Source organism: Aplidium turbinatum, chromosome 8 (assembly GCF_918807975.1).
Source record: "Aplidium turbinatum chromosome 8, kaAplTurb1.1, whole genome shotgun sequence".
In the NCBI taxonomy this organism is placed as follows: Eukaryota; Metazoa; Chordata; class Ascidiacea; order Aplousobranchia; family Polyclinidae; genus Aplidium; species Aplidium turbinatum.
The window spans coordinates 7,650,311-7,663,756 of NC_137479.1; the positions used below are offsets into that span (position 1 = coordinate 7,650,311).

Consider the following 13,446-nt stretch of genomic DNA (forward strand, 5'->3'; position numbering starts at 1 on the left):
ACTAAAACAACTCAAATTGTAATTAAACCGCCTAACTGCAGTGAGTGGTATAAAACGCATTTCAATTAAAAAAAAAATGATAAGGTCTAATTCTGCTATGCTCTTTCGTAAAATTACTTTGATTTGCTTCACTTAGGATTACACTTTGTCTTCAGCAAACTTTCATTGCTTTGATGGTATATACTTTCTAAATCTGTTTTGCATACGTTCAATTTTCACTTTAAAAAATAAAGGAAATCATATTATTTGAGTTTTGCCATGGGATAAAGTTATAGACTCGTAACAAGTTTTTATTCTTGTCTTTGGTTTGGCAAATGAAGCGAACATTTTGTTTGAAAAGTTGGTCGATGAATCATCACACTTTCACCTTGATACGCATTAGCGTGGGCAGGTAAACTAACTGTTAACGCTTCGTTTGAAGACAATGAACTTTGATACGTCTGGTCCTGGTTTTGTGGTTTATGAAAAAGATTTGGAGTAAATTCAGGCTCCTAATTCACCGTTTATTGATAACGTCCCAGTCAACAAAGCGGTGTATTTTTACGTTACAGTACGCTAGTTCAACATCTTCAGACGTTAAATCGATGTAAAAAGAACCGGTTGTCTGGGTGAGACTATGACTGGAATCAGATATAGCCCACGCAAAAGTAGCAAGATTAAACTGTAATTTGAAATGAACAATATTGTACTTTGTACATAAAGATGACGTCTGGTGTCACCAGACAGGCGAGAAAACGTGAGTGAAGACGTCAGAGAGTAATTTCACAACCGAACCCTTTACTGCATTTTGCTGACAAAATACTATCTCTAAGACAACTGCAAATTTTTATTTTGCTACGAATTATTGAATATTGCTTTTTTTCTGATCTAATCTGGGTTGGATTAATCTGGTTTAAGCCTTTTAGCTTTAAAGCTACCGTAGTTTAAATCTCATTTTTCTTTAGCCCTTCATAACAAAACTGGATTAGGCTACCTGCTTGAAATGTATCGTTCTGTTCCAAGTTAAGTAATTGTCCTGTGTGAGGGTTACTCGCAGCTCTGCTACTTTAGCTAAATCCCACTAAAGTTTAAATATAGGCTAGCCATTGAACAACTGGTAATGTATTACACTGTAGGCTACAGAGCGTTAAGTCGGTCAAACAATGCTGTGCATTCCTTGTACAAATTTTCTACAATGTCACGTGTGACTCAACGAAGTTTACATTGTCGTAGCGCTTTAACGGATTGCGATGTTTATTCAACATCAAAGACGTATTTGTTAGGAGTCAGGTGACCTGAAAAATAATTAAAACGTTTGTCTGTTTTTCTAATCACACTGTCATAGGCTAAACGCTAAGTAGATAGAGCTTGACGAATGTAGGAAATATATCGACCAAGAAACATTCTACCCTGTTAAATATAGGCTACCCTAGAAAAAATTTATCTAAAATCCATTTTGGTAGATAATAGCTTCTCTTCAGAAAAAAAAACAAAAAACACTAGCAAATATCTCCCTGGAAAGAATCCACCCTGATAAATATCGCCCGGATAAAATCACTCAGGTATATATCTTTCCCGCAAAAAAAGCTATTTGTTGGAGATAATAATTTCCAGGGAAAAACTTAATTTTCAGAAAGAATATGTTCCAGGGTGCATTTTGTCAGGGCGACTTTTACCGATCCACGAGTAAGGCCTATTGGTTAAGAGTTTTCCTGCTTTGGACTTATAAAGGCATAATGACTGGCCTGTTGAAAGAAGAAATGAAAAATTTTAGCGTATTACAAAACGTAACTTAGTTTAATTTTACATACATTAGTTTATTTTTGATAGCAAGTGATTTGGTTTATCTTATCAGATCCATAGTTCTTTTTAGAAGTCTAATCTACCATGTAGGAATGCAGCGATGAAATGCAATGGCCTTACTCCTTCAGATTGATAGCATAAGTTGTAATCTACCTGGCCATGTGGCTACATTTTACTTGGTGTCCGACAAATTGTTCGTAAGTATTTGTTCGTAAGCGATTGTTCGTAAAACGATTGTTTGTAAAATTAATTCTTCGTAAAACAATTCTTGTTAAAGCATTTTTTCGTGCATGCAGTTAAAATTTGATGTATACGAAGAAATACTTCTCGAAGAATTGTTTTACGGATTTCATTTTACGAAAAACAGTTTACGAACAATTGTTTTACGAACAATTTGCCTATAACCATTTTACTTGACATATATAAAATGTTTGAAAGTTACTGAGTATTAATCATGGTAAAACGCATAGAAACAATCACCGAACACCGCACACTTCCTTATCTGGAACTAAACACAATGCTGTAGTGAGGTCTGCTTAGCCATGCCAGCAATTTGTAAAAATCAGATCGAAAACTATGAACTTGCACGAAATAGCCTACTAAAAAATCATATCAAGAAGTATTTACAAGTCAAACTAATAAAAATGAGAATAAGTTGCATATTGCCATAAAAACAATAACATAAAATTTAATTTTTACCTGATATTTTTCAGCATCTTTATTTGTGCGTTCTTACAAGTTTCGCTAAAAAGTAATCGTTTTGTAATGTGCAAGAAGCCCGTTCTAAAGAATAAATTCGTTTTATAACAGATGGGTCAAGTTACGTCTATTGCTAGGCTACATTCCTTTTACTGACTGTATTGGAAAAGATAGTTTGCAGAGATCAGTAGGAATACGTCATTGTCAACCAGTCACACAATCTCACTGAAACATTGAATGCTTGGAAAAAGCGTTTGTGACAACCACTCATCCAATTTTGAAAAAATTTCGAATCAAACCTTTTTTAAACTTAATAGCTCACATTTTAAATTTAACAAAAATGTGTCATTTATAGTTTGCTAAAGCGGAAATTGAAACTGAAGCAGAACTTCAATGGATTAACAATTAGTTCCGCTGTTCTTGGTTTTCACTAGTTGTGGGTGTTCACTGCTCAATGAAACCTCTTTTCGCATCTAATTGAAGTTGAAATAACGCTAAAAATGTAAAATGCAATTTTGCTGCTTGTTTGGAAGTGGATGAGTTTCGCCAGGAATAAAAAACCACCAGATGGGACTTCAAAAATAAATAACATATCAATATGACCATGAAATGAATGTCATTTAATGCAAGGCTTTAGCCTATGAGAAACACTGAAACCCGAAACTAATCTTCCAGCTGTCAAGAACTAAATTCACGAATACGCAGTTGTTTCCAAAGAATAAGATATCCACTAGCTTTATTTGATTTTAAGCGCGTAACATTGCCAATGGCAAAAAGTTTCACAAAAAAATTGCAAAATATTTTCGCGCTGTATCTCGAGACCGAGCGAAAGCAATATACGTCATCTGTACAATTTAAGCACGTGATATTACAAGTCTCGTGCCTTAAAAGCCATTCCGAGTATCCATCCATTGCTGTCAAAGTTTTCGCTAATGAATGCTTCTATGTCCTGGTCCCCGGGTGAATGTTATCACGTTGTTCAAGTAGAATTCTGTGTGATAGAAAAAGTCGTCTGCACTAGTCTCGGAGCAGCAGAACCATAGTACGGTGATGGAAGCCATCATAACTGCAACGTTGTACAGAGTGTGCATGGCAAAGCGGGTAAGGTAGTGGTAAGCTTTGTGCCCACGTCTGGAGTAATAGCTCCCCGGTGTTGTATCTCTTTGGTAAGCACGCACAAGGCGCACCAACGAAGCAGGCCTAGGCTCCAAAACCCGCTGACCGCTGTGAAGAAAAAAACAGAAATGCATAATAACAGACAAGTTGTGACCAACTGAACCTTTCTTACTAAATGTTTGTACGTACAGTACTACAATTTTGACTCAAGTTTCTTACTTGCGTATAGTTTGTTTGTTGCGCCATTGTTTAATGTATATGTATATTGTATAGCCTACAAAGGTAGAATTTATTCAACTGACAGAGCAAACAAGCTTCACTTCTTGACTAATGCAACAGACCGTAAGGTTTTGCGTTTGAAAATTCATTATGCTGGTATGCTATATTTTTTGAAAAATAGAAAAATAGATATTTTTGCATCTTGATGAAAAGTGATTATTGTGCGATATTGGTATGCTTTCGGAAAGTTTAAGAAATGTTAAATTAGTTTCTATTTAAAATGTTTAGACCAGAAGAATTAACCAAATAAACCTAATATTTTTGCAATGGTTACAAATCAAGCAATCAGGCTCCATTACTTAATACCATATGTGACTAACAAGCCTTAATCTATTTATTGATATAACGTAGTATTCTACTGAAGATGAAAACTGAGTTTAGTATTTTCATTTTGGCTCCTTATTTTTATGATTGGATTGACCAGGCGTTACAACCATTTTGTTTCGAAGAAACAAAAAAGAAAAAATATCATGTAGTCAACAGCGCTTTAGCAAAGCAACGGATCTAGGCTGAGGCATGTGCTATCATGGACATGTAAAACATAATGTAGCCTAACATGACATAATGTAAAAATTATCCAACATAAGAAAGCAACCTACTAAAATATTCTCGGTCACCCTAGATGGAAAATTTAACTTCACCCGTTTGAACATCGCTTTTGTCTCTTTCGTGTTCCTTCTTGCAATGCTTAACTTATCAGAAGTTATGATGGGCAATTTTTTCTCAGATCTGTGAAGCTACTGCATCCGAAAAATGGTCTAATATCTAGCATATCTACTTTGGTTTTGGTTAATTTGTTTTGAATCTTTATCCTCGAAATGATAAAGCCTTGATAGGGGATTCCTGGTAGTTTCGCATACTTGTAAGTTAGAGGCTTATGACCAGGGCCGATTACCGAGATTTGACAGAGTGAAGATTTCAAATTGTTGAAGTGTTATTGTCGTGGAATTATTCCATCTATTAGGTGCCGTTGAATGGGGACAGTCCTTAGGATGCGTTGCTCAAGCGCACACCCCGAAACTCGAACCAGCGACGTTTGATCTTGAGGCTTCTTTGTTCATCAAGTCACACGCTAACCAACTGAGCTATCGGGTTTTACGATGTGACACTTATGTGCTTAGATATCAACTCGATAGCATCGCGCAACTGGTTATAAAGAGCCATGCAAATTTTGAACAATATTCACAAGAGACAGGAAATATTCAAATAGACTCACAGAATGTCAGCGTACCGATGATCTACTTCATTTTTAGATCTGTTGCATTCCATGATTTCGCGATGAATTGTAACTTCCTGAAATACCAAGCTTACATTGAGCATCGGCACCACTCTAAATTGTCAACAGGACAAAGAGCATTTAATCCAAAAAGTTACCTGAAAGAATTGCTCCTTCAATGCCGCACCAAAACTGGAAAGCTTGTTGACCACGTGACGTATGTGGGAGGGCGTAGGCAACAAATCAATTAATAAGTTCAAGAGTTGATTAGACTCAATGGCAATTTGCCTCCACAATAATTTGCACTCTTTTGTGATCCAAGGATTTTCTTTGACTTTCTTTGACAAGTTTGCACTTGATGCAATCAATGGCAAATGGGCTAAAAATGTGTCTTGGGTTTTTGCAACTACTTTGGAATTGCGCAGACCTCGTAATCGACTCAGACAGAAGTTTAGAGCCTTACTCACAAAAAACGCAAGGTTAGATAACAGCCCATCAAAAGTATGTGTTTTTCCCTGGCATGCAACAGCCACAGGCTCATGTAAACAGTCCATCATAGAATCCAAGTCAGTACTGTCACTGGAACACGACTGGAACGATTCAGAGTCGCTGTCACGCCTAGAGGATTGGGTATACTGAAAAGCAGAGTTCGACTCAAATGAATGCTTCCCAGAGACCGATCTGTTTATGCAAACAAGTTCATTCGGGGTATAGATGTCATTTAACATCCCTGAATGAGTTCCAACTTTTTGAGTTTTTGAATGATGTTTAATTATCGTAGCATCTGAAAACGTAGCATACGTTGATTGCACCGTTTCTACAGGGTTTTTGTCACAAAGCGATTCTTTTACTTTCTTCAAGTTTTCAAATGAAAGACTTTCAGGAAAATCTTCGAATCGACTCATTAATCTTTTTATTTTGGGCGAACATTGTGCAGATCTTAACTTCGGCTTTGTTGGAGAGTCGACAATGCAGCGAAGAAACTTTTTCTTATCGGAAGCTGCTTTGTTTTCTAAAACTCTTGACACTTCCAAAGATGTTATACTTGCTGGTGTTGATGCTCCAGACATTGTTCTCATATTTGTTAAATGTGAAGGGTATAAATCTATGGAAGATCGTTTTCCTTCAACTTTAGAATTCATTGACTTTACCGAAACCTTTTCTGCATCATTCCTATGCATCCACTGCCAAGAAGAAACGTTTGTAAATGCCGAGTTCGAAATTTTAGCTTCAATTTCTTTCCACCTATGTTCGCTCTGGCTTGAAACACCCAGCAAATGCTGATCATAAATATTCATATCATTCTCACTATTTTTCAAGTTGGAACACACTGGAGCGGCATTGCAAGCAATTGAATTGCTGCTTTTTGTTTGATCTGTTTTCATTCCTCGTGAAGTTTCGCTTGAGAGCTCTTGAGGTGGACATTCATCTTCAGCAATGAACTTACTGTGAAGTTCTGTAGTTTCACACCACAGAGCATCATTAGTCATTGGGCATTTTGCATCTAAGGTACTGACGTTTTTCGGTGTAGCTTGACCATCGTCTTCATCGAACTCACTATTGCTTTCCAGATCCGCCTGGAAAAAATCTTGTTTGAAAGGTGGCTCATTGTAACAAGATTCTTCCTTATTTATTTCAGACGTATATCGCATGAGATTTCTTGGGCTTGCTTTTGGTGTCACTGTTGGACTTTTTGACACATCATTCTGGATTTTTGTTGCATCATTTTGGTTATCCGATGCCCCGACTGTCAAACTAATTTGTGTAGTCGATGGAAAATTAGAATTACTTTCTTCCGTCGGAGAAAGCAGACGCGGTTTCGGTGTTGGTCTTTGTATTGGGATTACTTGTTGACCAGATGAATCAGATTTCTCTGAAGGACCTTCGTTTTCGTTTTGGTCAGTGGACACGTGTCCTGCCGCATCATTTACATGATCGCATGAGTTTTGTTCTACAGTGGTCATTTCAAGTAGCCAATTTGAGTTAGGCACCTTGGTTTGACCTGATCGGTCTCCTGTGCCTTCACCACTGCATTGCGCATCGTAATTTCGGTTCTTGCTCAATGACTTATGATAGGGGGAACAATTTATCCTGGAGAGCTTTTTGTCATCGCAAGATTTAGTTCTCAATCTGTTCTTTCGACTACATGGTGTAATATTGTTGCTGGTTTCAGCTGTTTCTGTTTTTAATATGGTGCTAGCCTTATTAACAAATGAACTGTTCAACGCAGTACCATGAAACAGAGTTGGATTGTTGACTGTAGTGGGAGGTGTATTTGCTGTTTGTACTGTTTTAAGCCGTTCTTCAAAACCGCTGCGTACGTCAGAAGTGGCATGAGAAAAATGCGGAGTTGGCGACGAACTTTGCAATTCCAACTTACTTGGCTGAGGTGGCTTGATTGGACTACAGTTCAAAGAAGACGATTTTTTCGGCGAGGCATGAAATACATTGAAAGCAGGACGGGGAATTCTAGAAGGACTCCGAACAACGTAGGAGGAAGGTTTTGGTAGTTTAGACGATGGGGAACTTTTGACAATAGATTGAGTCGATTCGGAACAATAATTTGCATCTTTTGAAGGCGAGATAATGCGTGAGCCTTGTTGAGAATGGGTTGTTGCATTCGAAGTTTTATAGCAAATTTTGGAGGTTGACTTCAAAGGTTGCTCGATTTTAGTATGTAAGTTTTCATTACTGCTCATGGGTTGGGAAATGCTGCTGGAATGCCCAGTTGTGGTGGGAGAAAATACTTTATCATGTTGTTGTACCTGTAACCTCTCCTTTGGGGTGTAGAGAAAATTACCGGTGTCTTCCAGTAAATCTTGTTTAGTTGAAGTGTTATCACGACAACTGGTGTCGTTTGTCAAGGTATTTTCAGCAGTTTTTTGAAATGATATGCTTGTTGAAATATGCTGATGTTCTCCAGGTAAAGTAATTTCCTTAACTGTGACATTTGTAACGTTATTGGTTGAGCTTTTAAGTACTTCTTTTACATCTTTAGTAACTCTTCCAACTCCTTTAGGTGACTGCCTAGCTTCCAAAAACCGATTGCGAGACTTTTTCTTGGCTTGCGTTGCAAAAGAATCTGAAGTTTTAAAGCAATATTTTAATAGAAGTTATTGCAAGTCTGCGATCTAATTCAACCAAATAGGAATACGGAAATACCTACAAATTAAAAAAAGTACACTTATTAGGCTTTTAACGTCCGCTCTGATTTTCTTAGGACTTGAGAAGTCTATGACGCTTTAAAAAAACGATTGAAATGTCACTGGCCTGATGCATCGATGTTCAATGCTGATCTTGCAGATAAAAGTTGTAATGTACGATCGCTTTCATTATGTTAAATTCATTATAGGCGGCTCAACCGCTTGCGCGCCGGCGTCCGGCTATTCCGCTCCAACATGCACAAATAGGGGATGGCTCTATTAACAATCTGTAAGTGTGGCATGGAGGAACAAACCGCAGACTACACCACCTGAAACTGCACCATTTACGGTGTGCCAAGTGGTGTGCATGGTCTGCTTGAACTGTATGACGAATTAATTTAGTAGTTTCTCGACACCTGTCTAAACATCTAGACCGAGTCGCTACCACTGCTCAAGAGTCGTAAAAGGCAGGGCTCCTTCACCCTTAGAATGGCGAAAAAGATAAAGATTCATACGAAGAAGAAGATTATGTCAAATATATTTTGTAGAATACATAAAAATATCAGTCCCTTGTTTCATACACAACACACATTTTCAGAATACAGTAGCCTGTTTTGGCGCGCCATTAAAAGTTGGTTTGTTTACATACCCGATCAGCATTAAAAACTATTTTAAACTCCTTAGCCCAGTGAACAGAGTGCTAACGTCTTTTTCGCTTGATGAAGGTTTACAGCAACTAGCCTTATTCAGAATTTTGTGTTGTTTAGCCATCAGCCTTAAATTACATAAATTAGTGTCATATTATGCTCAGAGGGCCAGTATACAAAATACTAGCAATGTGTTGTTATTGTAGAGCTCTGGAAATCAATCAACGCAACATTTGTGATGGATACAACCTACACGAAAACAAGTTATTCAAATGCATTAAAGGTTTTAAAAAGTACCCTATACCTTACAAGCACTTCCGTACAGAAAAATTCAAAACTGTTGCTATACCCACTCACGTGTCTGTGTAAGATCACTAGTTGATTCACACAGTTCAATGTTTTGCTGAGAGGATGAATCTTGGGAGGTTGTCTTTATCGTACTACGATCAAACGCCATCGAGGTTTTCTTACGTGGCGCCGGTATACCCCGACTGCGTGGATTTGATGGCGACCTTGTGAGTTCAAGAAGTTCCCTTGGTGTAAATTGACTTCGGGGTGGCTCTTGGTCAGACATAGAAACCTCCTGACCATCAGCTTGTTTGCTTTTTGCTTGACTATGTCGTCGAAAGGAATTCTTCAAATTCGACAACTCACGATGGCCGACTTTTCGCGGGGCTTCTCCGGACCCGAAACTGGACGGCAAGGGCTTTCGACTTGAAAGTGACAGTGGTTGGTTTGCTGACGTGGATCTGTGGTGACTTAGAGGTGTGGCAAGTTTTGTCCGGTTTTGGCAATTCCGATCGGCAGAAAACGTTTCCGAAGTATTGTCTTTCGGGTCATTCAAACACCTGAAATAACAGTTTGATTGAGTCGACTCAAATAAAGTGTTTTTAAAGTTGTTGATCTCTCGTACATTTTTAATTTTTTAAATTCTGATTTCAGTTTACTATGTAGCTTATGATCACTGATTAGAATTTACAAACGGAAAATCACAACAGTTGAGCCTTCGCTGTTTACTGTTTTATTTACTATTGTGTATTTTTGATGCACTTCAAACCATTTGGATTTGCTGTTTGCCCAATGAAGGAAATGAAGCAAGTGGATTGAACGATTGGCTACTAATTGTGACACATATAAGTGGCTCGAGCTATCTTAAATCTATTCTCTTGTTTCAATCACTACCATAGGCTGTGTTATTGTTGAGCCAAACTAGTGAAACTACACAGAATTACCAGGCCTATCTAATTCATATTATCATATCGTCTTTACCACAGCAAACTGAACCAATGCAGCCCATTATAGCAAAGGGTATGGGAAGGTAAAAAATATTATGTTGTTCAGTCTTTACGTACAGGATAAACCAATTTAATGAATGAGCTAGGCATCTAACCAAAAGTAAATATTATCGAAATTCAAGTGAAAGTATTGCTAGACTTACTTGAGGTCTATAGATTTGCTTCTGTTACGACGTTGAAGGCTTGGTGAAGACATCGGAGACATTTTCATGCGCTGTTTCAGTGAATGAATATCAAGCCCAACGCGGTCTAGTATATTGTGCACGTTCTGCCAGATCAAGGTATATTTGAAATCTATTATTATTCATTAAATTCAAGATGGTTATGATTATTATTGGACATAAGGATGTAGGCCTAATAGTAATTTAATAGGCATTTGGGTTATGCACAAATTAAAGATATTATGTTATTAGCAACAAAATTATCAACAAAAAAGTATGCTCATTTACTGTATGTATAATATCAACCCTAAGTAAAGGTATTCTTAATTGTGCGTGGAAATGGGGTATCAGTTGCTAGAGTATTACAAATATTCCTTTTCCAGTAAATGAAATTTTATCACTGGAACAGCAATGTCAGCTAAGAACCTTTCAATAGAACAGACTAAATCAGAAATACATTGTTAAAGTTGAGTAGGCTACAAGACATAAATTAATACGAAATAATACCATTCAAAACCACATGGTAGTCTTATACTACATTTAGCGCCTGTTTGTTTATCTGAGTAGGATATTGAGATTTGTACCAGCCTAAAACACTCGATACACAGTATTTCAAAAATACATGACCTTAAAATCTGGCTTCAGCTTTCTCTCAAAATTTCATTGGTTAATTGGAGAGGCGTTTCGATATTATTTATACCACCAATTTAAAGCCGACGTTTTTACAATAAGAAAATATTGATGAGTTGCTTTAACTGGCCAGTGCTAAAAGGTTATACTTGGCTAAGATAGGAGCTCAACAAAGTGGCAGAATCTTGGTACAATCGGAATAGACGGCTGTTCTTGAATTCTGTTTAGAAACTTTCGACTATGTCCAGAGGCTTGGTAATCTATAAAAACTGTTGTGGTAGTGTTAGACATATCAGTGCCATTTAACTGAAATGCATTACAAATCAGTTTTTTGTAACGTATATATTTGCAATAAGGTGTTGAAAATATACCGTTGATGCGTCACGCATCCCATAACTTCAGCAAAACAACGACTCCCAGCTCGACAGAAAGAATAAGTAAAAGCTTTAGAGACTGTCACTATTTTACGTACCGTACAACGAACTGTTGTCGTTTTCATCAAATTAGTAGCCGCAGCCAAGGAAGATAAAGCACCTAGGCTTAGCCTACTTCGATTTTAGGCTGTAGGCTACTGTATAATGATTGCATTTTTGCAATCAATATAATTGCAATTTTGCAACCACGTAAGAAATCCCAAATTCCCAAAGATTTCACGCTTTTTAGCACTAAAATTTAAATACCCTGGCGTGCGCAGGATTGGGGGGCATTGGAAAACGACTTTCCAAAAATTTTGAAATAATTCAGTGGTCTGCTTCAACTTTGAGGTATGCGTACCTTAAATATGAAAGTGTTAGATCCTACCCTTTGTTCAAATGAATCAAATAACTTGAATTTAAGTGTGGGATAACAGAAAGACGTTAAACTGTTAGGACTACTCTTTGACAAAAAAAAATCAAATTAAATCGAATGCCCCATCTCAAAAAAATCTTGCCTACGGCCCTAGGTATATATCATTTCCGGACGAACCGGCCAGTTGAGAGAGTGGCTGAATGGAAACGGCGCTTTAGATCCTACTTCCACACTCTTCGCTTTGTCTGCTCTCGGAATTTAAGCCAGCAGTCCTTCACTGGTTTCAAAACTGTTTCAGAAGCTATCTCCGGTACAGAACAAAACAAATCGTGTTTTGAAAGCTATCGAAAACGCGTTTCCAAAAAACGAGGTGGTAGGTTTTACGAAAAATATTTGAGAGAGGTGAGGATGTGGAAGGAAACATTTTTAGAGAGTGGAAGTTGATGAGGCAGCAGTGTGATGGGGAGTGTGCCTTTCGAAAATAAAAATAGCAGATTTTTGCACAGAAAAGAGAGCAATGCAGCAAGGAAAAGAAATTCAAAACAACACCCTTTATCAGATCACAGGTCACAAAAAGAGAATGTAATGAAACTAAAACTTTATTCAATCTATCGGTTGCTGAGGCATTGAGTTGTTTGGAAGAAGTTAAGATTAGATGAAGGAAGAGGAAAAAAAATTGCGAAAACTCAAGTCCGCAATAAGAAAAGACTAAAATAGATCAACAGTCCGTTGAAAAGCAAAGAAACTTAAGTTTATTTGGAAGAAAGAAGACAAGAAATGCAATACCTGCCAAAAAGTATACAAAGGTGGGAAAAACGAACGGCAATGGATATGTGCCAGCATTTTTTGAACGGCCACAAAAAGTGTGCCAGCATTTTAAGATGGTGCGAATTTGCGCAGATTTACATTTCATAGAATTCGAATGTGACCTAATGCCTAAATGCAGAATGAACGCAGTGTCAGAAATTACCATTTAATCGGTGGGCCTTTTAGTTTCCGCTAACGCTGCATTTGTGTTATATTTCATGCAGACATGTTTTGTGTTGGTTTGTTTTGTGCTGTTAGTTAGGGCCATAACTACCATTGCGAATATAATATAGAGGTGTTTAGTACGTCCTCGTTTTAGTTTCAGTGAAGTTTGCTACTGAAACCATTACTGCAGTTGCCTGTTCACAACTAGGCTACACTCCCCGAATAGTAGGCCAATACAGCATGTTTCATAATTATTGCTGAAAAGCGTTTTTGCATAAAACAGGAATAAAGTTAAACGATGGCATTAAAAAATGATGCTTTAACACATTATTGACAAACATTTATGCATTGGCAGGGAGAAAAAAATTGAAAGAAATGCCATTATTTTTAGGTCCTTTTCAAGTTTTAAAAAAGTGTCCGCCAATCGGTGGAACCACCCTATCTATAAATCATATTGGAGTATAATAAAACAAAACAATTGGAACATAAAAAGTTGTGATCAAATGCCACAACTAGAACAAAATCAGATTATCTGTAGTACAGAGTAGGCCTATAGGCTACTTTACCTTAATGTGCGTTACAACTTCACCAAACTTGTCAGTTCTAGTCCCATCTTCCAGTTTTGAATCTGGATTTAACATTATTTCAGTCAGCGTAGTTCAATCGCTCGCAAACCATTAGGAAAGTTTCCACAATAAATTAGAAAACAAATTTTGT

At 37.3% G+C, this 13,446-nt stretch overlaps 1 protein-coding gene across 4 annotated transcripts; it reads right to left on the bottom strand.

Moving 5' to 3' along the window:
- Positions 1-818: 818 nt before the first annotated feature.
- LOC145775573 (uncharacterized) lies at positions 819-13,419 on the bottom strand. 4 transcript variants are annotated; one of them, XR_014290161.1, is made up of 8 exons: positions 13,296-13,419; positions 10,321-10,445; positions 9,240-9,730; positions 5,251-8,174; positions 5,093-5,169; positions 3,365-3,705; positions 2,482-2,565; positions 819-1,274 (listed from the first exon to the last, which is right to left on the bottom strand). XR_014290161.1 is itself a non-coding variant. In XM_082586880.1 (7 exons), exons 3-7 carry the CDS (start codon positions 10,386-10,388, stop codon positions 3,411-3,413), a joined length of 3,855 nt encoding a protein of 1,284 aa, XP_082443006.1. In that variant the 5' UTR covers positions 10,389-10,445; positions 11,118-11,237; positions 13,296-13,415; the 3' UTR covers positions 3,200-3,410. The 4 variants fall into 4 exon arrangements, 3 of the variants coding, with proteins under 3 accessions (XP_082443006.1, XP_082443005.1, XP_082443004.1); XM_082586880.1 differs by lacking the exons at positions 819-1,274; positions 2,482-2,565 and adding an exon at positions 11,118-11,237 and having other exon boundaries at positions 3,200-3,705; positions 13,296-13,415; XM_082586879.1 differs by lacking the exons at positions 819-1,274; positions 2,482-2,565 and having other exon boundaries at positions 3,200-3,705; positions 5,108-5,169.
- Between the last annotated feature and the right edge of the window lie 27 nt (positions 13,420-13,446).

What these genes read in the sequence shown, in the direction of transcription:
- LOC145775573 (XM_082586878.1), bottom strand. Translation starts at nt 13,370, where the DNA reads ATGTTAAATCCAGATTCAAAACTGGAAGATGGGACTAGAACTGACAAG. An exon ending in TGAAGGAGCAATTCTTTCAG is followed by an intron (nt 5,170 to 5,250) that starts GTAACTTTTTGG and finishes TTGGTATTTCAG; the next exon opens with GAAGTTACAATTCATCGCGA. An exon ending in CATCGGTACGCTGACATTCT is followed by an intron (nt 3,706 to 5,092) that starts GTGAGTCTATTT and finishes TTTTCTTCACAG; the next exon opens with CGGTCAGCGGGTTTTGGAGC.